General features: G+C 53.0%; 1 protein-coding gene across 2 annotated transcripts; it reads left to right on the plus strand.

The window, feature by feature from the left end:
- The first annotated feature begins 2,285 nt into the window (after positions 1 to 2,285).
- LOC133354586 (gastrula zinc finger protein XlCGF17.1-like) lies at positions 2,286 to 25,532 on the plus strand. Of its 2 annotated transcripts, XM_061571539.1 has the most exons (3): positions 2,286 to 2,335; positions 2,647 to 2,719; positions 22,905 to 25,532. In XM_061571539.1, the coding sequence occupies exon 3, from the start codon at positions 22,933 to 22,935 to the stop codon at positions 23,986 to 23,988; it is 1,056 nt and encodes a 351-aa protein (XP_061427523.1). In that variant the 5' UTR covers positions 2,286 to 2,335; positions 2,647 to 2,719; positions 22,905 to 22,932; the 3' UTR covers positions 23,989 to 25,532. The 2 variants fall into 2 exon arrangements, with proteins under 2 accessions (XP_061427523.1, XP_061427524.1); XM_061571540.1 differs by lacking the exon at positions 2,647 to 2,719 and having other exon boundaries at positions 2,301 to 2,335.
- The last annotated feature ends 100 nt before the right edge of the window (positions 25,533 to 25,632 follow it).

Consider the following 25,632-nt stretch of genomic DNA (forward strand, 5'->3'; position numbering starts at 1 on the left):
TGGCAGGTGCATCAAGGATAAAAATGACTCGATTTGTAGTCTTAATGTCTTCCAAGATTTCCGTGTAGGCTTCTATTTGTGCATCCATCAGCTTTGGTTAATTTTCCTAAAGTTTTTAAGAATCTGTCAAGCATAATAGCATATTTCACGTAGTATCTCTTGAGCAAGGGCATGCAGGTTGTCCCTGTAGGGTGTTGGTGGTCCCATAGACGTGAAGTATTTCCCAGCAATGGAGTGCAGTTTGTCGTGAAGGAGGATGAGGGCCTGTTTGAAGATAACATCAGAAAAGTTGACGTCCAGGTTAGTATCTTGTTATTGAGCTCCGTGGAGGATGTCCTCTCTCATGCCCTCTTTGTATTTTTGCCAGAGTCCCATGGGGTTAGATGGGCTGCAAACTTGAAGAGTCATGCAGAAGAGCAATGTCAGTTGGAAAGGGGACTGACCAACAGAAGCTTCTGTCAAAGCTTTATGAATAAGGTGATCATGCGCAAGAATTGCACGAAGATTGCAAGCTTTCCTGTATGTTTGACAGACAACTCGTTCCACTGTTTATAGGTCTTGAAAAGATGTGTGCCCTTTGGCAACATGGAGAAGCATTGGGAGAAAGTAGCACTGCTGATTGTTGGGATGAACTGTGTAGACTCGTCCTAAGGCATCCGATTCACCGTCAGCAGCACTTCGCTTCCATGTTTTTAGCAGTCCGTGTATAGTCGGAGGGAACTTAATGGTAGAGCAGGTTGGCAGCAAATGTGTCACTTGGGCACAAAACCAAGAACGCCATAAGGGTGGTATCTTGTGGAGCCAGGGCCTGGTGTGGGGCATTTCCTTTGGTGAAATTTCTCACTTTTAAAGTAACATAGAGCATACTAATGCTTAACAAAATGGAGGAATTCACTTTTTCTTGGAAAATCTAGCTATGGAAATGTAGCGAATTTTGCCCAAGAACGGCATTGGTAAAGTATGCCGATTTGAACTTTTTACTTCAAATTTCATGGTGAAATTTCCCACTTTTAATGTAATATATCGGCTACTCAGGCTCAACACAACCGAGGAATGCACTTTTTATTTAAAAGTACAGCTGTAAAAATTCGTAAAATTTTAGCCAAAAACGGTAGAGGTTAGTATGTCGATTTTCTGTTTGGGACGTGAACATTTTTTTTTTCATCTAATACATGGCATACTAAGGCTAAATACAATGGAGCCAATGAACTTTTTTCGACAAATAAGGCTGTGAAAGTTTGGCCAATTTTGGCCGATTTTATTTTTTTACTAAAAAAATTCATGGTGAAATTCCACTTTTATCGTAATATATAGGATACTAAGGCTAAGCACACCCGAGGATTGCACTTTTATTGAAAAATGAAGCTGTAAAAATTTGGCCATTATTGGCCAAAAACGGCCTAGGTTAGTATGCCGATTTTCTATATTGGGACGTGAACATTTCATCATAAAATGTTCCACTTTTAATCTAATACATGGCATACTAAGGGTAAATACAATAGAGGACTTAACTTTCGTCCAAAAATAAAGCTGTGAAAGTTGGGCTTATTTGGGCTAAAAATCGGCACAGTATGCCGATTAACTTTTTTATATTCGAAAATTTCATGCATGAAATTCCCCACTTTTTTACATAATATATGGGCTACTCAGGCTAAACACAACCAAGGAATGCACTTTTAGTAGAAAAACAAAGCTCGGAAAATTGGGTAAATTTTGCCAAAAAACGGCCTAGGTTAGTATGGCGATTGTCTTTTCATGGACGTGAAAATGTCATCGTGAAATGTCGCCAGCGGTGTGCTGGAGAGCCAAGCCACGTCACGGCACACGAGGGGGGGGGGGTGGGTGGCCAGCACCACGCCCGGCCGCCTTTGTCTCCCCAGTGCTGGCGATGTTGACTACACACCGCACCGGGAACTCGTTTGAGGCTGAGTCGACACTGCCGCTCCCTTTCTGTCAACAAACTTGAACTCCGACCCCGCTCTCTGACGTCACCGCTCAGCGTGACCTCATCGGCGTCAAACGCCAGGGGGAGGTGTGCCTCGTTAGTGACGTCATGTCACTCACCACCCGACCACCGTGCTCTTGAGCGTGACGTCACATCCACCCAGCCGCTGCCGATAACTGTTCCAGTGCCAATCCTTTTTGGGCAAAGCCACGCCCGGTGACTGGCGGCTCATTAACATAAATTATTCATGAAAGTCGTCGCGAGTTGAGAGCCGCTCATTGTGAGAGGGGAGTGTCATTGTACCGCGCAAGTGACGTCATGTCACCTGCTGCCGCGTGACGTCACGAGGGACCAGGAAGTTGCCGCTCGGGCCGTGCACTGAAATCCGAGGTGAGAAATTCTCATCGCGGTGGTGGTGGTTGTTGTGGTTGTTGTGGTGGTTGTTGTTGTGGTTGTTGTTGTGGTGGTGGTTGTGTACCGAGGTAGAGCCTCTCTCTCTCTCGTCGGGATGTCAATTGAGTAGCAGCGAGCATGGAAGCGATGTCCACGTTGTAACTTTACAACGCGGGGCCTTGCCTCCTGCCCTCGCCTGGTCGCGTTCGCTTCAATTCTCTCGCTTAAGTTGAATTTGTCTTCACCCGGCTCGCCACTTTGTACCTTTGTTTTACTTTAAACATTAACACAGTTTTTATTTTTACCAGGCCACGCCCGCTTGAGCTGCTATACCGCTCTTGTTTTCAGAAGCGACCTGCCCACAACAACAATAACAACAAGGTGAGGCTCGTCAACAGCGTGGTGATGTTCACTCTCGACACGTGGTGGTGTTCACTCTAGACGCGTGGCGGTGTTCACTCTAGACGCGTGGCGGTGTTCACTCTAGACGTGTGGTGGTGTTCACTCTAGACACGTGGTGGTGTTCACTCTAGACGTGTGGTGGTGTTCACTCTAGACGCGTGGCGGTGTTCACTCTAGACGTGTGGTGATGTTCACTCTCGACACGTGGTGGTGTTCACTCTAGACGCGTGGCGGTGTTCACTCTAGACGTGTGGTGGTGTTCACTCTAGACACGTGGTGGTGTTCACTCTAGACACGTGGTGGTGTTCACTCTAGACGTGTGGCGGTGTTCACTCTAGACGCGTGGCGGTGTTCACTCTAGACGTGTGGTGATGTTCACTCTCGACACGTGGTGGTGTTCACTCTAGACGCGTGGCGGTGTTCACTCTAGACGTGTGGTGGTGTTCACTCTAGACGCGTGGCGGTGTTCACTCTAGACGTGTGGTGGTGTTCACTCTAGACACGTGGTGGTGTTCACTCTCGACACGTGGTGGTGTTCACTCTAGACGCGTGGCGGTGTTCACTCTAGACGCGTGGCGGTGTTCACTCTAGACGTGTGGTGGTGTTCACTCTAGACACGTGGTGGTGTTCACTCTAGACACGTGGTGGTGTTCACTCTAGACACGTGGCGGTGTTCACTCTAGACGTGTGGTGGTGTTCACTCTAGACACGTGGTGGTGTTCACTCTAGACACGTGGTGGTGTTCACTCTAGACGCGTGGCGGTGTTCACTCTAGACGCGTGGCGGTGTTCACTCTAGACGTGTGGTGATGTTCACTCTCGACACGTGGTGGTGTTCACTCTAGACGCGTGGCGGTGTTCACTCTAGACGTGTGGTGGTGTTCACTCTAGACGCGTGGCGGTGTTCACTCTAGACGTGTGGTGGTGTTCACTCTAGACACGTGGTGGTGTTCACTCTAGACACGTGGTGATGTTCACTCTCGACACGTGGTGGTGTTCACTCTAGACGCGTGGCGGTGTTCACTCTAGACGCGTGGCGGTGTTCACTCTAGACGTGTGGTGGTGTTCACTCTAGACACGTGGTGGTGTTCACTCTAGACACGTGGTGGTGTTCACTCTAGACACGTGGCGGTGTTCACTCTAGACGTGTGGTGGTGTTCACTCTAGACGCGTGGCGGTGTTCACTCTAGACGCGTGGCGGTGTTCACTCTAGACACGTGGTGGTGTTCACTCTAGATACGTGGCGGTGTTCACTCTAGACGCGTGGCGGTGTTCACTCTAGACGCGTGGCGGTGTTCACTCTAGACGTGTGGTGGTGTTCACTCTAGACACGTGGTGGTGTTCACTCTAGACACGTGGTGGTGTTCACTCTAGACGTGTGGTGGTGTTCACTCTAGACGCGTGGCGGTGTTCACTCTAGACGTGTGGTGATGTTCACACTCGACACGTGGTGGTGTTCACTCTAGACGCGTGGCGGTGTTCACTCTAGACGTGTGGTGGTGTTCACTCTAGAGACAGTGGTGGTGTTCACTAGACACGTGGTGGGTTCACTCTAGACGCGTGGCGGTGTCACTCTAGACGTGTGGTGGTGTTCACTCTAGACGCGTGGCGGTGTTCACTCTAGACGTGTGGTGGTGTTCACTCTAGACACGTGGTGGTGTTCACTCTAGACACGTGGTGATGTTCACTCTCGACACGTGGTGGTGTTCACTCTAGACGCGTGGCGGTGTTCACTCTAGACGCGTGGCGGTGTTCACTCTAGACGGTGGTGGGGTTCACTCTAGACACGTGGTGGTGTTCACTCTAGACACGTGGTGGTGTTCACTCTAGACACGTGGCGGGTTCACTCTAGACGTGTGGTGGTGTTCACTCTAGAGCGTGGCGGTGTTCACTCTAGACGCGTGGCGGTGTTCACTCTAGACACGTGGCGGTGTTCACTCTAGATACGTGGCGGTGTTCACTCTAGACGCGTGGCGGTGTTCACTCTAGACACGTGGCGGTGTTCACTCTAGACGCGTGGCGGTGTTCACTCTAGACGTGTGGTGGTGTTCACTCTAGACACGTGGTGGTGTTCACTCTAGACACGTGGTGGTGTTCACTCTAGACGTGTGGTGGTGTTCACTCTAGACGCGTGGCGGTGTTCACTCTAGACGTGTGGTGATGTTCACTCTCGACACGTGGTGGTGTTCACTCTAGACGCGTGGCGGTGTTCACTCTAGACGTGTGGTGGTGTTCACTCTAGACACGTGGTGGTGTTCACTCTAGACACGTGGTGGTGTTCACTCTAGACGCGTGGCGGTGTTCACTCTAGACGCGTGGCGGTGTTCACTCTAGACGTGTGGTGATGTTCACTCTCGACACGTGGTGGTGTTCACTCTAGACGCGTGGCGGTGTTCACTCTAGACGTGTGGTGGTGTTCACTCTAGACGCGTGGCGGTGTTCACTCTAGACGTGTGGTGGTGTTCACTCTAGACACGTGGTGGTGTTCACTCTCGACACGTGGTGGTGTTCACTCTAGACGCGTGGCGGTGTTCACTCTAGACGCGTGGCGGTGTTCACTCTAGACGTGTGGTGGTGTTCACTCTAGACACGTGGTGGTGTTCACTCTAGACACGTGGTGGTGTTCACTCTAGACACGTGGCGGTGTTCACTCTAGACGTGTGGTGGTGTTCACTCTAGACACGTGGTGGTGTTCACTCTAGACACGTGGTGGTGTTCACTCTAGACGCGTGGCGGTGTTCACTCTAGACGCGTGGCGGTGTTCACTCTAGACGTGTGGTGATGTTCACTCTCGACACGTGGTGGTGTTCACTCTAGACGCGTGGCGGGTGTTCACTCTAGACGTGTGGTGGTGTTCACTCTAGACGCGTGGCGGTGTTCACTCTAGACGTGTGGTGGTGTTCACTCTAGACACGTGGTGGTGTTCACTCTAGACACGTGGTGATGTTCACTCTCGACACGTGGTGGTTTCACTCTAGACGCGTGGCGGTGTTCACTCTAGACGCGTGGCGGTGTTCACCTCTAGACTGTGTGGTGGTTCACTCTAGACACGTGTGGTGTTCACTCTAGACACGTGGTGGTGTTCACTCTAGACACGTGGCGGTGTTCACTCTAGACGTGTGGTGGTGTTCACTCTAGACGCGTGGCGGTGTTCACTCTAGACGCGTGGCGGTGTTCACTCTAGACACGTGGTGGTGTTCACTCTAGATACGTGGCGGTGTTCACTCTAGACGCGTGGCGGTGTTCACTCTAGACGTGTGGTGGTGTTCACTCTAGACACGTGGTGGTGTTCACTCTAGACGTGTGGTGGTGTTCACTCTAGACGCGTGGCGGTGTTCACTCTAGACGTGTGGTGATGTTCACTCTCGACACGTGGTGGTGTTCACTCTAGACGCGTGGCGGTGTTCACTCTAGACGTGTGGTGGTGTTCACTCTAGACACGTGGTGGTGTTCACTCTAGACACGTGGTGGTGTTCACTCTAGACGCGTGGCGGTGTTCACTCTAGACGCGTGGCGGTGTTCACTCTAGACGTGTGGTGATGTTCACTCTCGACACGTGGTGGTGTTCACTCTAGACGCGTGGCGGTGTTCACTCTAGACGCGTGGTGGTGTTCACTCTAGACGCGTGGCGGTGTTCACTCTAGACGTGTGGTGGTGTTCACTCTAGACACGTGGTGGTGTTCACTCTAGACACGTGGTGATGTTCACTCTCGACACGTGGTGGTGTTCACTCTAGACGCGTGGCGGTGTTCACTCTAGACGCGTGGCGGTGTTCACTCTAGACGTGTGGTGGTGTTCACTCTAGACACGTGGTGGTGTTCACTCTAGACACGTGGTGGTGTTCACTCTAGACACGTGGCGGTGTTCACTCTAGACGTGTGGTGGTGTTCACTCTAGCGCGTGGCGGTGTTCACTCTAGACGCGTGGCGGTGTTCACTCTAGACGCGTGGTGGTGTTCACTCTAGATACGTGGCGGTGTTCACTCTAGACGCGTGGCGGTGTTCACTCTAGACACGTGGCGGTGTTCACTCTAGACGCGTGGCGGTGTTCACTCTAGACGCGTGGTGGTGTTCACTCTAGACGCGTGGTGGTGTTCACTCTAGACGCGTGGTGGTGTTCACTCTAGACACGTGGTGGTGTTCACTCTAGACGCGTGGTGGTTTTCACTCTAGACGCGTGGTGGTGTTCACTCTAGACACGTGGCGGTGTTCACTCTAGACGCGTGGCGGTGTTCACTCTAGACGCGTGGCGGTGTTCACTCTAGACACGTGGCGGTGTTCACTCTAGACACGTGGCGTTGTTCACTCTAGACACGTGGCGTTGTTCACTCTAGACACGTGGCGGTGTTCACTCTAGACACGTGGCGTTGTTCACTCTAGACGTGTGGTGGTGTTCACTCTAGACACGTGGCGGTGTTCACTCTAGACGTGTGGTGGTGTTCACTCTAGACACGTGGCGGTGTTCACTCTAGACACGTGGCGGTGTTCACTCTAGACGTGTGGTGGTGTTCACTCTAGACGCGTGGCGGTGTTCACTCTAGACGCGTGGCGGTGTTCACTCTAGACACGTGGCGGTGTTCACTCTAGACACGTGGCGTTGTTCACTCTAGACACGTGGCGGTGTTCACTCTAGACGTGTGGTGGTGTTCACTCTAGACACGTGGCAGTGTTCACTCTAGACGTGTGGTGGTGTTCACTCTAGACGCGTGGCGGTGTTCACTCTAGACACGTGGCGGTGTTCACTCTAGACACGTGGTGGTGTTCACTCTAGATACGTGGCGGTGTTCACTCTAGACGCGTGGCGGTGTTCACTCTAGACACGTGGTGGTGTTCACTCTAGATACGTGGCGGTGTTCACTCTAGACGCGTGGCGGTGTTCACTCTAGACATGTGGTGGTGTTCACTCTAGACGCGTGGCGGTGTTCACTCTAGACGCGTGGCGGTGTTCACTCTAGACATGTGGTGGTGTTCACTCTAGATACGTGGCGGTGTTCACTCTAGACGCGTGGCGGTGTTCACTCTAGACACGTGGCGGTGTTCACTCTAGACACGTGGTGGTGTTCACTCTAGACGCGTGGTGGTGTTCACTCTAGACACGTGGCGGTGTTCACTCTAGACGCGTGGCGGTGTTCACTCTAGACATGTGGTGTTCACTCTAGACGCGTGGCGGTGTTCACTCTAGACGCGTGGCGGTGTTCACTCTAGACGTGTGGTGGTGTTCACTCTAGACACGTGGTGGTGTTCACTCTAGACGTGTGGTGGTGTTCACTCTAGACACGTAGCGGTGTTCACTCTAGACGTGTGGTGGTGTTCACTCTAGACGCATGGCGGTGTTCACTCTAGATGCGTGGCGGTGTTCACTCTAGACACGTGGCGGTGTTCACTCTAGACACGTGGCGGTGTTCACTCTAGACACGTGGCGTTGTTCACTCTAGATACGTGGCGTTGTTCACTCTAGATACGTGGCGGTGTTCACTCTAGACACGTGGTGGTGTTCACTCTAGACGCGTGGCGGTGTTCACTCTAGACGCGTGGTGGTGTTCACTCTAGACACGTGGCGGTGTTCACTCTAGACGCGTGGTGGTGTTCACTCTAGACGCGTGGTGGTGTTCACTCGAGACGCGTGGTGGTGTTCACTCTAGACACGTGGTGGTGTTCACTCTAGACGCGTGGTGGTGTTCACTCTAGACGCGTGGTGGTGTTCACTCTAGACGCGTGGCGGTGTTCACTCTAGACGCGTGGCGGTGTTCACTCTAGACGCGTGGCGGTGTTCACTCTAGACACGTGGCGGTGTTCACTCTAGACACGTGGCGGTGTTCACTCTAGACACGTGGCGTTGTTCACTCTAGACACGTGGCGGTGTTCACTCTAGACACGTGGCGTTGTTCACTCTAGACGTGTGGTGGTGTTCACTCTAGACACGTGGTGGTGTTCACTCTAGACGTGTGGTGGTGTTCACTCTAGACGTGTGGTGGTGTTCACTCTAGACACGTGGCGGTGTTCACTCTAGACGTGTGGCGGTGTTCACTCTAGACGTGTGGTGGTGTTCACTCTAGACGCGTGGCGGTGTTCACTCTAGACGCGTGGCGGTGTTCACTCTAGACACGTGGCGGTGTTCACTCTAGACACGTGGCGGTGTTCACTCTAGACACGTGGCGGTGTTCACTCTAGACACGTGGCGGTGTTCACTCTAGACACGTGGCGGTGTTCACTCTAGACACGTGGCGTTGTTCACTCTAGACGTGTGGTGGTGTTCACTCTAGACGTGTGGTGGTGTTCACTCTAGACACGTGGTGGTGTTCACTCTAGACGTGTGGTGGTGTTCACTCTAGACACGTGGCGGTGTTCACTCTAGACGTGTGGTGGTGTTCACTCTAGACGCGTGGCGGTGTTCACTCTAGACACGTGGTGGTGTTCACTCTAGATACGTGGCGGTGTTCACTCTAGACGCGTGGCGGTGTTCACTCTAGACACGTGGTGGTGTTCACTCTAGACGCGTGGCGGTGTTCACTCTAGACGCGTGGCGGTGTTCACTCTAGACGCGTGGCGGTGTTCACTCTAGACACGTGGTGGTGTTCACTCTAGATACGTGGCGGTGTTCACTCTAGACGCGTGGCGGTGTTCACTCTAGACACGTGGCGGTGTTCACTCTAGACACGTGGTGGTGTTCACTCTAGACGCGTGGTGGTGTTCACTCTAGACACGTGGCGGTGTTCACTCTAGACGTGTGGTGGTGTTCACTCTAGACGCATGGCGGTGTTCACTCTAGACGCGTGGCGGTGTTCACTCTAGACAAGTGGCGGTGTTCACTCTAGACACGTGGCGTTGTTCACTCTAGATACGTGGCGGTGTTCACTCTAGACACGTGGCGTTGTTCACTCTAGACGTGTGGTGGTGTTCACTCTAGACACGTGGTGGTGTTCACTCTAGACGTGTGGTGGTGTTCACTCTAGACACGTGGCGGTGTTCACTCTAGACGTGTGGTGGTGTTCACTCTAGACGCGTGGCGGTGTTCACTCTAGACGCGTGGCGGTGTTCACTCTAGATCCGTGGCGGTGTTCACTCTAGACACGTGGCGGTGTTCACTTTAGACACGTGGCGGTGTTCACTCTAGACACGTGGTGGTGTTCACTCTAGACACGTGGTGGTGTTCACTCTAGACACGTGGCGGTGTTCACTCTAGACACGTGGCGGTGTTCACTTTAGACACGTGGCGGTGTTCACTTTAGACACGTGGCGGTGTTCACTTTAGACACGTGGTGGTGTTCACTCTAGACACGTGGCGGTGTTCACTCTAGACACGTGGCGGTGTTCACTCTAGACGCGTGGCTGTGTTCACTCTCGACGCGTGGTGGTGTTCACTCTAGACACGTGGTGGTGTTCACTCTAGACGCGTGGCGGTGTTCACTCTAAACGCGTGGCGGTGTTCACTCTAGACACGTGGCGGTGTTCACTCTAGACGCGTGGCGGTGTTCACTCTAGACGCGTGGTGGTGTTCACTCTAGACGCGTGGTGGTGTTCACTCTAGACGCGTGGCGGTGTTCACTCTAGACACGTGGCGGTGTTCACTCTAGACACGTGGCGTTGTTCACTCTAGACGTGTGGTGGTGTTCACTCTAGACACGTGGTGGTGTTCACTCTAGACGTGTGGTGGTGTTCACTCTAGACACGTGGCGGTGTTCACTCTAGACGTGTGGTGGTGTTCACTCTAGACGCGTGGCGGTGTTCACTCTAGACGCGTGGCGGTGTTCACTCTAGACACGTGGTGGTGTTCACTCTAGATACGTGGCGGTGTTCACTCTAGACGCGTGGCGGTGTTCACTCTAGACACGTGGTGGTGTTCACTCTAGACGCGTGGCGGTGTTCACTCTAGACGCGTGGCGGTGTTCACTCTAGACACGTGGTGGTGTTCACTCTAGATACGTGGCGGTGTTCACTCTAGACGCGTGGCGGTGTTCACTCTAGACACGTGGTGGTGTTCACTCTAGACACGTGGCGGTGTTCACTCTAGACGCGTGGCGGTGTTCACTCTAGACGCGTGGCGGTGTTCACTCTAGACGCGTGGCGGTGTTCACTCTAGACGCGTGGCGGTGTTCACTCTAGACACGTGGCGGTGTTCACTCTAGACACGTGGCGTTGTTCACTCTAGACGTGTGGTGGTGTTCACTCTAGACACGTGGTGGTGTTCACTATAGACGTGTGGTGGTGTTCACTCTAGGCGCGTGGCGGTGTTCACTCTAGACGTGTGGTGGTGTTCACTCTAGACGCATGGCGGTGTTCACTCTAGACGCGTGGCGGTGTTCACTCTAGACACGTGGCGGTGTTCACTCTAGACACGTGGCGTTGTTCACTCTAGATACGTGGCGGTGTTCACTCTAGACACATGGCGTTGTTCACTCTAGACGTGTGGTGGTGTTCACTCTAGACACGTGGTGGTGTTCACTCTAGACACGTGGTGGTGTTCACTCTAGACACGTGGTGGTGTTCACTCTAGACACGTAGCGGTGTTCACTCTAGACGTGTGGTGGTGTTCACTCTAGACGCATGGCGGTGTTCACTCTAGACGCGTGGCGGTGTTCACTCTAGACACGTGGCGGTGTTCACTCTAGACACGTGGCGTTGTTCACTCTAGATACGTGGCGGTGTTCACTCTAGACACATGGCGTTGTTCACTCTAGACGTGTGGTGGTGTTCACTCTAGACACATGGTGGTGTTCACTCTAGACGTGTGGTGGTGTTCACTCTAGACACGTGGCGGTGTTCACTCTAGACGTGTGGTGGTGTTCACTCTAGACGCGTGGCGGTGTTCACTCTAGACGCGTGGCGGTGTTCACTCTAGATGCGTGGCGGTGTTCACTCTAGACACGTGGCGGTGTTCACTTTTGACACGTGGCGGTGTTCACTCTAGACACGTGGTGGTGTTCACTCTAGACGGGTGGCGGTGTTCACTCTAGACACGTGGTGGTGTTCACTCTAGACACGTGGCGGTGTTCACTCTAGACACGTGGCGGTGTTCACTTTAGACACGTGGTGGTGTTCACTCTAGACACGTGGTGGTGTTCACTCTAGACACGTGGCGGTGTTCACTCTAGACGCGTGGCGGTGTTCACTCTAGACGCGTGGTGGTGTTCACTCTAGACACGTGGTGGTGTTCACTCTAGACACGTGGCGGTGTTCACTCTAAACGCGTGGCGGTGTTCACTCTAGACACGTGGCGGTGTTCACTCTAGACGCGTGGTGGTGTTCACTCTAGACGCGTGGTGGTGTTCACTCTAGACGCGTGGTGGTGTTCACTCTAGACGCGTGGCGGTGTTCACTCTAGACGTGTGGTGGTGTTCACTCTAGACACGTAGCGGTGTTCACTCTAGACGTGTGGTGGTGTTCACTCTAGACGCATGGCGGTGTTCACTCTAGACGCGTGGCGGTGTTCACTCTAGACACGTGGCGGTGTTCACTCTAGACACGTGGCGTTGTTCACTCTAGATACGTGGCGGTGTTCACTCTAGACACGTGGCGTTGTTCACTCTAGACGTGTGGTGGTGTTCACTCTAGACACGTGGTGGTGTTCACTCTAGACGTGTGGTGGTGTTCACTCTAGACACGTGGCGGTGTTCACTCTAGACGTGTGGTGGTGTTCACTCTAGACGCGTGGCGGTGTTCACTCTAGACGCGTGGCGGTGTTCACTCTAGATCCGTGGCGGTGTTCACTCTAGACACGTGGCGGTGTTCACTTTAGACACGTGGCGGTGTTCACTCTAGACACGTGGTGGTGTTCACTCTAGACACGTGGTGGTGTTCACTCTAGACACGTGGCGGTGTTCACTCTAGACACGTGGCGGTGTTCACTTTAGACACGTGGCGGTGTTCACTTTAGACACGTGGCGGTGTTCACTTTAGACACGTGGTGGTGTTCACTCTAGACACGTGGCGGTGTTCACTCTAGACACGTGGCGGTGTTCACTCTAGACGCGTGGCTGTGTTCACTCTCGACGCGTGGTGGTGTTCACTCTAGACACGTGGTGGTGTTCACTCTAGACACGTGGCGGTGTTCACTCTAAACGCGTGGTGGTGTTCACTCTAGACACGTGGCGGTGTTCACTCTAGACGCGTGGCGGTGTTCACTCTAGACGCGTGGTGGTGTTCACTCTAGACGCGTGGTGGTGTTCACTCTAGACGCGTGGCGGTGTTCACTCTAGACACGTGGCGGTGTTCACTCTAGACACGTGGCGTTGTTCACTCTAGACGTGTGGTGGTGTTCACTCTAGACACGTGGTGGTGTTCACTCTAGACGTGTGGTGGTGTTCACTCTAGACACGTAGCGGTGTTCACTCTAGACGTGTGGTGGTGTTCACTCTAGACGCGTGGCGGTGTTCACTCTAGACGCGTGGCGGTGTTCACTCTAGACACGTGGTGGTGTTCACTCTAGATACGTGGCGGTGTTCACTCTAGACGCGTGGCGGTGTTCACTCTAGACACGTGGTGGTGTTCACTCTAGACGCGTGGCGGTGTTCACTCTAGACGCGTGGCGGTGTTCACTCTAGACACGTGGTGGTGTTCACTCTAGATACGTGGCGGTGTTCACTCTAGACGCGTGGCGGTGTTCACTCTAGACACGTGGCGGTGTTCACTCTAGACACGTGGTGGTGTTCACTCTAGACACGTGGCGGTGTTCACTCTAGACACGTGGCTGTGTTCACTCTAGACGCGTGGCGGTGTTCACTCTAGACGCGTGGCGGTGTTCACTCTAGACGCGTGGCGGTGTTCACTCTAGACACGTGGCGGTGTTCACTCTAGACACGTGGCGTTGTTCACTCTAGACGTGTGGTGGTGTTCACTCTAGACACGTGGTGGTGTTCACTATAGACGTGTGGTGGTGTTCACTCTAGGCGCGTGGCGGTGTTCACTCTAGACGTGTGGTGGTGTTCACTCTAGACGCATGGCGGTGTTCACTCTAGACGCGTGGCGGTGTTCACTCTAGACACGTGGCGGTGTTCACTCTAGACACGTGGCGTTGTTCACTCTAGATACGTGGCGGTGTTCACTCTAGACACATGGCGTTGTTCACTCTAGACGTGTGGTGGTGTTCACTCTAGACACGTGGTGGTGTTCACTCTAGACGTGTGCTGGTGTTCACTCTAGACACGTGGCGGTGTTCACTCTAGACGTGTGGTGGTGTTCACTCTAGACGCGTGGCGGTGTTCACTCTAGACGCGTGGCGGTGTTCACTCTAGATGCGTGGCGGTGTTCACTCTAGACACGTGGCGGTGTTCACTTTAGACACGTGGCGGTGTTCACTCTAGACACGTGGTGGTGTTCACTCTAGACGCGTGGCGGTGTTCACTCTAGACACGTGGTGGTGTTCACTCTAGACACGTGGCGGTGTTCACTCTAGACACGTGGCGGTGTTCACTTTAGACACGTGGCGGTGTTCACTTTAGACACGTGGCGGTGTTCACTTTAGACACGTGGCGGTGTTCACTTTAGACACGTGGCGGTGTTCACTTTAGACACGTGGTGGTGTTCACTCTAGACACGTGGTGGTGTTCACTCTAGACACGTGGCGGTGTTCACTCTAGACACGTGGTGGTGTTCACTCTAGACACGTGGCGGTGTTCACTCTAGACGCGTGGTGGTGTTCACTCTAGATGCGTGGTGGTGTTCACTCTAGACACGTGGTGGTGTTCACTCTAGACGCGTGGTGGTGTTCACTCTAGACGCGTGGTGGTGTTCACTCTAGACACGTGGCGGTGTTCACTCTAGACACGTGGCAGTGTTCACTCTAGACGCGTGGTGGTGTTCACTCTAGACACGTGTCTGTGTTCACTCTAGACACGTGGCGGTGTTCACTCTGGACGCGTGGAGGTGTTCACTCTGGACGCGTGGCGGTGTTCACTCTAGACACGTGGCGGTGTTCACTCTAGACGCGTGGCGGTGTTCACTCTGGACACGTGGCGGTGTTCACTCTAGACGCGTGGTGGTGTTCACTCTAGACACGTGTCTGTGTTCACTCTAGACACGTGGCGGTGTTCACTCTGGACGCGTGGCGGTGTTCACTCTAGACGCGTGGCGGTGTTCACTCTAGACACGTGGCGGTGTTCACTAGACACGTGGCGTTGTTCACTCTAGACACGTGGCGGTGTTCACTCTAGACACGTGGCGTTGTTCACTCTAGACGTGTGGTGGTGTTCACTCTAGACACGTGGTGGTGTTCACTCTAGACGTGTGGTGGTGTTCACTCTAGACACGTGGTGGTGTTCACTCTAGACGTGTGGTGGTGTTCACTCTAGACACGTGGTGGTGTTCACTCTAGACACGTGGCGGTGTTCACTCTAGACGCGTGGCGGTGTTCACTCTAGACGCGTGGCGGTGTTCACTCTAGACACGTGGCGGTGTTCACTCTAGATACGTGGCGGTGTTCACTCTAGACGCGTGGCGGTGTTTACTCTAGACGCGTGGCGGTGTTCACTCTAGACGCGTGGTGGTGTTCACTCTAGACGCGTGGTGGTGTTCACTCTAGACGCGTGGTGGTGTTCACTCTAGACGCGTGGCGGTGTTCACTCTAGACGTGTGGTGGTGTTCACTCTAGACACGTAGCGGTGTTCACTCTAGACGTGTGGTGGTGTTCACTCTAGACGCATGGCGGTGTTCACTCTAGACGCGTGGCGGTGTTCACTCTAGACACGTGGCGGTGTTCACTCTAGACACGTGGCGTTGTTCACTCTAGATACGTGGCGGTGTTCACTCTAGACACGTGGCGTTGTTCACTCTAGACGTGTGGTGGTGTTCACTCTAGACGTGTGGTGGTGTTCACTCTAGACACGTGGCGGTGTTCACTCTAGACACGTGGCGGTGTTCACTCTAGACGCGTGGCGGTGTTCACTCTAGACGCGTGGCGGTGTTCACTCTAGACGCGTGGCGGTGTTCACTCTAGATCCGTGGCGGTGTTCACTCTAGACACGTGGCGGTGTTCACTTTAGACACGTGGCGGTGTTCACTCTAGACACGTGGTGGTGTTCACTCTAGACACGTGGTGGTGTTCACTCTAGACACGTGGCGGTGTTCACTCTAGACACGTGGCGGTGTTCACTCTAGACACGTGGCGGTGTTCACTTTAGACACGTGGCGGTGTTCACTTTAGACACGTGGCGGTGTTCACTTTAGACACGTGGTGGTGTTCACTCTAGACACGTGGCGGTGTTCACTCTAGACACGTGGCGGTGTTCACTCTAGACGCGTGGCTGTGTTCACTCTCGACGCGTGGTGGTGTTCACTCTAGACACGTGGCGGTGTTCACTCTAGACACGTGGCGGTGTTCACTCTAAACGCGTGGTGGTGTTCACTCTAGACACGTGGCGGTGTTCACTCTAGACGCGTGGCGGTGTTCACTCTAGACGCGTGGTGGTGTTCACTCTAGACGCGTGGTGGTGTTCACTCTAGACGCGTGGCGGTGTTCACTCTAGACACGTGGCGGTGTTCACTCTAGACACGTGGCGTTGTTCACTCTAGACGTGTGGTGGTGTTCACTCTAGACACGTGGTGGTGTTCACTCTAGACGTGTGGTGGTGTTCACTCTAGACACGTAGCGGTGTTCACTCTAGACGTGTGGTGGTGTTCACTCTAGACGCGTGGCGGTGTTCACTCTAGACGCGTGGCGGTGTTCACTCTAGACACGTGGTGGTGTTCACTCTAGATACGTGGCGGTGTTCACTCTAGACGCGTGGCGGTGTTCACTCTAGACACGTGGTAGTGTTCACTCTAGACGCGTGGCGGTGTTCACTCTAGACGCGTGGCGGTGTTCACTCTAGACACGTGGTGGTGTTCACTCTAGATACGTGGCGGTGTTCACTCTAGACGCGTGGCGGTGTTCACTCTAGACACGTGGCGGTGTTCACTCTAGACACGTGGTGGTGTTCACTCTAGACACGTGGCGGTGTTCACTCTAGACACGTGGCTGTGTTCACTCTAGACGCGTGGCGGTGTTCACTCTAGACGCGTGGCGGTGTTCACTCTAGACGCGTGGCGGTGTTCACTCTAGACACGTGGCGGTGTTCACTCTAGACACGTGGCGTTGTTCACTCTAGACGTGTGGTGGTGTTCACTCTAGACACGTGGTGGTGTTCACTATAGACGTGTGGTGGTGTTCACTCTAGGCGCGTGGCGGTGTTCACTCTAGACGTGTGGTGGTGTTCACTCTAGACGCATGGCGGTGTTCACTCTAGACGCGTGGCGGTGTTCACTCTAGACGCGTGGCGGTGTTCACTCTAGACACGTGGCGTTGTTCACTCTAGATACGTGGCGGTGTTCACTCTAGACACATGGCGTTGTTCACTCTAGACGTGTGGTGGTGTTCACTCTAGACACGTGGTGGTGTTCACTCTAGACGTGTGCTGGTGTTCACTCTAGACACGTGGCGGTGTTCACTCTAGACGTGTGGTGGTGTTCACTCTAGACGCGTGGCGGTGTTCACTCTAGACGCGTGGCGGTGTTCACTCTAGATGCGTGGCGGTGTTCACTCTAGACACGTGGCGGTGTTCACTTTAGACACGTGGCGGTGTTCACTCTAGACACGTGGTGGTGTTCACTCTAGACGCGTGGCGGTGTTCACTCTAGACACGTGGTGGTGTTCACTCTAGACACGTGGCGGTGTTCACTCTAGACACGTGGCGGTGTTCACTTTAGACACGTGGCGGTGTTCACTTTAGACACGTGGCGGTGTTCACTTTAGACACGTGGCGGTGTTCACTTTAGACACGTGGCGGTGTTCACTTTAGACACGTGGTGGTGTTCACTCTAGACACGTGGTGGTGTTCACTCTAGACACGTGGCGGTGTTCACTCTAGACACGTGGTGGTGTTCACTCTAGACACGTGGCGGTGTTCACTCTAGACGCGTGGTGGTGTTCACTCTAGATGCGTGGTGGTGTTCACTCTAGACACGTGGTGGTGTTCACTCTAGACGCGTGGTGGTGTTCACTCTAGACGCGTGGTGGTGTTCACTCTAGACACGTGGCGGTGTTCACTCTAGACACGTGGCAGTGTTCACTCTAGACGCGTGGTGGTGTTCACTCTAGACACGTGTCTGTGTTCACTCTAGACACGTGGCGGTGTTCACTCTGGACGCGTGGAGGTGTTCACTCTGGACGCGTGGCGGTGTTCACTCTAGACACGTGGCGGTGTTCACTCTAGACGCGTGGCGGTGTTCACTCTGGACACGTGGCGGTGTTCACTCTAGACGCGTGGTGGTGTTCACTCTAGACACGTGTCTGTGTTCACTCTAGACACGTGGCGGTGTTCACTCTGGACGCGTGGCGGTGTTCACTCTAGACGCGTGGCGGTGTTCACTCTAGACACGTGGCGGTGTTCACTAGACACGTGGCGTTGTTCACTCTAGACACGTGGCGGTGTTCACTCTAGACACGTGGCGTTGTTCACTCTAGACGTGTGGTGGTGTTCACTCTAGACACGTGGTGGTGTTCACTCTAGACGTGTGGTGGTGTTCACTCTAGACACGTGGTGGTGTTCACTCTAGACGTGTGGTGGTGTTCACTCTAGACACGTGGCAGTGTTCACTCTAGACGTGTGGTGGTGTTCACTCTAGACGCGTGGCGGTGTTCACTCTAGACGCGTGGCGGTGTTCACTCTAGACACGTGGCGGTGTTCACTCTAGATACGTGGCGGTGTTCACTCTAGACGCGTGGCGGTGTTTACTCTAGACGCGTGGCGGTGTTCACTCTAGACACGTGGCGGTGTTCACTCTAGACGCGTGGCGGTGTTCACTCTAGACGCGTGGCGGTGTTCACTCTAGACACGTGGTGGTGTTCACTCTAGATACGTGGCGGTGTTCACTCTAGACGCGTGGCGGTGTTCACTCTAGACACGTGGCGGTGTTCACTCTAGACACGTGGCGGTGTTCACTCTAGACACGTGGCGGTGTTCACTCTAGACACGTGGCGGTGTTCACTCTAGACACGTGGCGTTGTTCACTCTAGACACGTGGCGGTGTTCACTCTAGACACGTGGCGTTGTTCACTCTAGACACGTGGTGGTGTTCACTCTAGACGTGTGGTGGTGTTCACTCTAGACACGTGGCGGTGTTCACTCTAGACGTGTGGTGGTGTTCACTCTAGACGCGTGGCGGTGTTCACTCTAGACGCGTGGCGGTGTTCACTCTAGACGCGTGGCGGTGTTCACTCTAGACACGTGGCGGTGATCACTTTAGACACGTGGCGGTGTTCACTCTAGACACGTGGTGGTGTTCACTCTAGACGCGTGGCGGTGTTCACTCTAGACACGTGGTGGTGTTCACTCTAGACACGTGGCGGTGTTCACTTTAGACACGTGGCGGTGTTCACTTTAGACACGTGGCGGTGTTCACTTTAGACACGTGGCGGTGTTCACTTTAGACACGTGGTGGTGTTCACTCTAGACACGTGGCGGTGTTCACTCTAGACACGTGGCGGTGTTCACTCTAGACGCGTGGCTGTGTTCACTCTCGACGCGTGGTGGTGTTCACTCTAGACACGTGGTGGTGTTCACTCTAGACGCGTGGCGGTGTTCACTCTAGACACGTGGCGGTGTTCACTCTAGACACGTGGTGGTGTTCACTCTAGACGCGTGGTGGTGTTCACTCTAGACGCGTGGTGGTGTTCACTCTAGACACGTGTCTGTGTTCACTCTAGACACGTGGCGGTGTTCACTCTAGACACGTGGCGGTGTTCACTCTGGACGCGTGGAGGTGTTCACTCTGGACGCGTGGCGGTGTTCACTCTAGACACGTGGCGGTGTTCACTCTAGACGCGTGGCGGTGTTCACTCTGGACACGTGGCGGTGTTCACTCTAGACGCGTGGTGGTGTTCACTCTAGACACGTGTCTGTGTTCACTCTAGACACGTGGCGGTGTTCACTCTGGACGCGTGGAGGTGTTCACTCTGGACGCGTGGCGGTGTTCACTCTAGACACGTGGCGGTGTTCACTCTAGACACGTGGCGGTGTTCACTCTAGACACGTGGCGGTGTTCACTCTAGACACGTGGTGGTGTTCACTCTAGACACGTGGTGGTGTTCACTCTAGACACGTGGCGGTGTTCACTCTAGACACGTGGTGGTGTTCACTCTAGACACGTGGCGGTGTTCACTCTAGACACGTGGCAGTGTTCACTCTAGATGCGTGGCGGTGTTCGCTCTAGACGCGTGGTGGTGTTCACTCTAGACGTGTGGTGTTCACTCTAGACGCGTGGCGGTGTTCACTCTGGACTCGTGGCGGTGTTCACTCTAGACACGTGGCGGTGTTCACTCTAGACACGTGGCGGTGTTCACTCTAGACACGTGGTGGTGTTCACTCTGGACGCGTGGCGGTGTTCACTCTAGACACGTGGCGGTGTTCACTCTAGACGCGTGGCGGTGTTCACTCTGGACACGTGGCGGTGTTCACTCTAGACGCGTGGTGGTGTTCACTCTAGACACGTGTCGGTGTTCACTCTAGACACGTGGCGGTGTTCACTCTAGACACGTGGCGGTGTTCACTCTGGACACGTGGCGGTGTTCACTCTGGACGCGTGGAGGTGTTCACTCTGGACGCATGGCGGTGTTCACTCTAGACACGTCGCGGTGTTCACTCTAGACACGTGGCGGTGTTCACTCTGGACACGTGGCGGTGTTCACTCTGGACACGTGGCGGTGTTCACTCTGGACACGTGGCGGTGTTCACTCTGGACACGTGGCGGTGTTCACTCTAGACGCGTGGTGGTGTTCACTCTAGACGCGTGGTGGTGTTCACTCTAGACGCGTGGTGGTGTTCACTCTAGACGCGTGGTGGTGTTCACTCTAGACACGTGGTGGTGTTCACTCTGGACGTGTGGCGGTGTTCACTCTGGACGCGTGGCGGTGTTCACGCTGGACGCGTGGCGGTGTTCACTCTGAACGTGTGGTGGTGTTCACTCTAGACGCGTGGCGGTGTTCACTCTCTACATGTGGAGGGGAAACCCGGGGATCGGGAAGGAAATCCACGCGACCACGGGGAGAGAGAGAGAGACACGTAAACTACAAATATACAGCAGGCGTCAGGGTCGGGATGGAACCCACGACTTCCTGTATGCCAGGACAGGTAGTTAACATCTCACCACAGAGAGACACGCAGCCTCGCCTGTGTTGGTTGATCCTCAATGAATTACTTGGTGGAGTGAGGAAGCATTAATACACCACCACCTGTTAACCATGCCAGTGTGTGACAGTGTAAAGTTTGTGTTTGCAGTAAAGTCTATTAACTCTATTGAACAGGGAGGTTATATCACAGCTATAGTTTGATTTTTGTTTTCCTCTGGAACTGTTTGTAAGAATGGAAACAGTCAAGAAGTTAACACAGCACACACATGTGTAATGCGAGCAAGGATTGAGGGGGGGCGGAGTCTGGGTCACGTGGGGAGTGGGTGGAGTTAGGGTCACGTGGGTGAGAGGATTTAGGGAGAGAACCGGAAGGGGGGTTTGAGACGGAGTGAAACCTGAGGAGGCCACGCTGGGCAAGACGGGGAGAGTGGCGCGGTCGCCACGAGCTGGGAGACGTCGACACCGTCGGCCAACGGTGTCAGACGGAGAGAGAGCTAGCGGGGCTGTGAGAGGCTAGCTGTGTAAGGGCAGCAGTGACGCTAGACAGCGGAGCAGCGGTGTGGCTGCAAGGATTGCCCAACGAAGCAGCAGGGAGACTGCATATCGGAGCAGCAGGGAGACTGCATATTGGAGCAGCAGGGAGACTGCATATTGGAGCAGCAGGGAGACTGCATATTGGAGCAGCAGGGAGACTGCATATTAGAGCAGCAGGGAGACTGCATATTGGAGCAGCAGGGAGACTGCATATTGGAGCAGCAGGGATACTGCATATTGGAGCAGCAGGGAGACTGCATATTGGAGCAGCAGGGAGACTGCATATCGGAGCAGCAGGGAGACTGCATATTGGAGCAGCAGGGAGGCTGCATATTGGAGGAGCAGGGAGACTGCATATTGGAGCAGCAGGGAGACTGCATATTGGAGCAGCAGGGAGACTGCATATCGGAGCAGCAGGGAGGCTGCATATTGGAGGAGCAGGGAGACTGCATATTGGAGCAGCAGGGAGACTGCATATTGGAGCAGCAGGGAGACTGCATATTGGAGCAGCAGGGAGACTGCATATTGGAGCAGCAGGGAGACTGCATATTGGAGCAGCAGGGAGACTGCATATTGGAGGAGCAGGGAGACTGCATATTGGAGCAGCAGGGAGACTGCATATTGGATGAGCAGGGAGACTGCATATTGGAGCAGCAGGGAGACTGCATATTGGAGCAGCAGGGAGACTGCATATTGGAGGAGCAGGGAAACTGCATATTGGAGCAGCAGGGAGACTGCATATTGGAGGAGCAGGGAGACTGCATATCGGAGCAGCAGGGAGACTGCATATCGGAGCAGCAGGGAGACTGCATATTGGAGCAGCAGGGAGACTGCATATTGGAGCAGCAGGGAGACTGCATATTGGAGCAGCAGGGAGGCTGCATATTGGAGGAGCAGGGAGACTGCATATTGGAGGAGCAGGGAGACTGCATATCGGAGCAGCAGGGAGACTGCATATCGGAGCAGCCGAGGCAGTGGAGAGGTCGTCGGGAGAGACGTGGGCCTGAGCGAGACACCGTGGTATCGAGATTCTACGAACCCAATAAAGGACAACGGAGATCGACATCTGAGAGAGAGAGAGTCCTTTATCACACATGCATCTGAAGTCAGATCTGTTCATCCCAGCATTCAAGGACATCGTGGGCCTGGCTGGCTTCACACCTCTAAGTTGCGATTGAACATTAATTTATGCATTTCTGCATAACACAAATAGTATTATTTTCAACACCCTTTGCTATGTCAGCTGAATTTAGCTTTCATAAATATTCCTTTTGTAGTCTGACAGCCGAAATTGTGTGCTCGGAGTTTTGGGTTAACATTCATTTTGAAGATACGAGGGCTTCCAGGCATGTTTATACCCATTTGCCCTCTCATTGTGTGCCATAACAGCCCGTGTGATGAATTTGGTGAACTTATTCACTATATCATGAATATATGAATAAGTGTCGACTTATAAGTCACGTGTTACTATGTAAATATGCATTCCTCTGTGCATCGATACTGATGTGGATATAACTTTTTTCTGTCTGCAGCTGACGCTTCCTCTGCAGAATTGGTCTGATGGAGCAAAGGCACTCGGCGTGGCTCGGTGCAGAAAGGCATCAATGCGACCGGTGTGCATACAGCACGGATCATCATGGACATTTTACACAGCATCAGAGAACTCACACAGGAGAGAAACGCTTCAAGTGCAGTGTGTGTGGGAAGGTGTTTGCAGAGTCATCTACTCTTGTAGCACACCAGAGAACACACACAGGAGAGAAACCCTTCAAGTGCAGTGTGTGTGGGAAGGTGTTTGCACAGGCATCTACTCTATTAAATCACCAGAGAACACACACGGGAGAGAAACCCTTCAAGTGCAATGTGTGTGGGAAGGCGTTTACACATTCATCTACTCTTGTAACACACCAGAGAACACACACGGGAGAGAAACCCTTCGAGTGCAGCGTGTGTGGGAAGACGTTTGCACTTTCATCTACTCTTGTAAAACACCAGAGAACACACATGGGAGAGAAACCCTTCAAGTGCAGTGTGTGTGGGAGGGCGTTTGCATGTTCAGCTCATCTTGTAGCACACCAGAGAACACACACGGGAGAGAAACCCTTCAAGTGCAGTGTGTGTGGGAGGGCATTTGCATTTTCATCTGCTCTTGTAACACACCAGAGAACACACATGGGAGAGAAACCCTTCAAGTGCAGTGTGTGTGGGAGGGCGTTTGCATTTTCATCTGCTCTTGTAACACACCAGAGAAGGCACACGGGAGAGAAACCCTTCAAGTGCGGTGTGTGTGAGAAGGCGTTTACACTTTCACGAAATCTTCAAAGACACCAGAGATCACACAAGCATCAGAAGATCCACAAGGAGTGGAGTCCGAAATCAGCTTGTGAAAGTCAAAGTGCCTCAATGAGCCCATCCCTCATCAAACAAGAACCGGAAGAAAATCCCAGCTTGGACACTTTCAAAGAAATCAAGGTGAAATATGAAGAGGTGAAGGTGGAATGTGAAGAAGTGATGGTGAAGAGTGAAGAAGTGAAGGTAAAATTTGAAGATGAAACTCCAAAATGTGACCTTTGCATCGATGGAGGCAACGTGAAGCAGAAGGAGAATTCTGACTGAGGCAGAGCGAGGCAACTCCCAGCAGTTTGTGGAAGTGGAGGTGTGGGTGGACTTCCTCCGAGACAATACAAAGTCAAATGGAGACCCGGTAGATGTGTAAGCCAGTGACGATGTCGCTCCAATAGATGCACCCTTGTCACAGGCCTTTAATGACAAGAATGTGAAGTTGAACACTCAGTTCCTAGGTTCAACCTGCAGGGTAAGAGCGGCCAGTCTTTGTGGACCTGTGTGTTGGGTAGATCTCTAACCAGGAGCGAGAGCCAATAAGCTCCCAAGCATTCTCTATGTTCTCATAATTGCATTTAAATGGTGTTTGCTTAATTGCCTCGGCAATTCGTAGTTTTGTATCGTTTCTCGTCTCAAACACTCGAAGAGCATCCCCAAGTAGCAGCTGCCCCTGTGTGGCACAAGGTGGTGGCCCTGCACCGGCCTGCATGTGGACAAGAGCCTGTCAGTAGGGGGCGATGGTTGATGTGGCATCTCAGTTGTGGAGTTTGTAGATAATGTTTAGAATTTGCTCAATTTTGACCCAGACACCAGCATTCGTTTTGAATGGCGCAATAGTATTAGTTAAAATGATTGTCAATAATTTAGAATGAATACTTGTCTGATTGTGTGCGTACATGTAACCTTTTGTCTATGAGAGTCAAACATTGAATAAGTGATGTTAGGACAAAGTGTGTGTTTTGCAAGTAAGCTGTACAGATCACTCAGGTGAGACTCATTGTTCTTGTGATACAGGTCAAAGGGTACTTTTGTGTTTTCAGCAAGCGTCTGCCTCTGGAGCAACTCATTGTCTTTGAAATAGGGAGCACACTCGGATCATTTCAGTTACAAGGCAAACCACTCAAAAGTTACACGTAGAGGAGATACATTCTCTACAACACGAATTATAATTTTGCATTACGTGTTGACGTAGATTTTGTCTAACTAGGACGAGAAATACTCCTTACTGATTAACGTCTGGATGTTCACAACCATCGGTTGAAACAAGCCCGGCTGCTGTTGAGACGCTGTGCACCAATAAGGGTCCACAGGTGGCTTGCACTGAATCATTGACGCACTCCCAGAAGGCTGTGCTAGTTATAGTTTGTGTAAAACATTCATTTGTTTCGTGGAGAGATCGATAAATGAAAGATGTCGTGTCTGCTGATCTGCTTCATAGCAAGGAGGTAATTCTAAGAGCACATTTGGAATGCATTTTTGGTACAGATTTGTATTTGGTTACAAGGCAGAGCACATCTAGTAGATACATTCTCCACAACAACACTCATTAGAAATTTGCATGACGTCTTATATGTTGGCGAACTAGGACAAGAAATGGTCCTTGCTGATTAACGTCTGGATGTTCACAACCATGGGGTGAAGCAAGCCTGACCGCCTGCAGCCCCCTCACAACCATTTACGGCCTTGGGCCAGGAAAGTCACGAAAAAATTGCACACGAACGACGCGTTCACGCAAGCACCCGATGCTCCGTTTTGAAGTTTGAAAATGCAACAACTTTGAATTGTATTATGTTTTAAATTGTGTTTCTTCAATAAAAGCTGATATCATTTTACATCTGGAAGACTTAATTGAAAACGACATTTCGTGTGAATTTTCTCTAGTTAAGTAGATGGCCTTACTGGGGTTCGGTTCGATGT

This window comes from Lethenteron reissneri, chromosome 48 (assembly GCF_015708825.2).
Source record: "Lethenteron reissneri isolate LAM-NWPU_2019-01 chromosome 48, ASM1570882v1, whole genome shotgun sequence".
Classification (NCBI taxonomy): Eukaryota; Metazoa; Chordata; class Hyperoartia; order Petromyzontiformes; family Petromyzontidae; genus Lethenteron; species Lethenteron reissneri.

What these genes read in the sequence shown, in the direction of transcription:
- LOC133354586 (XM_061571539.1), top strand. Translation starts at nt 22,933, where the DNA reads ATGGAGCAAAGGCACTCGGCGTGGCTCGGTGCAGAAAGGCATCAATGC.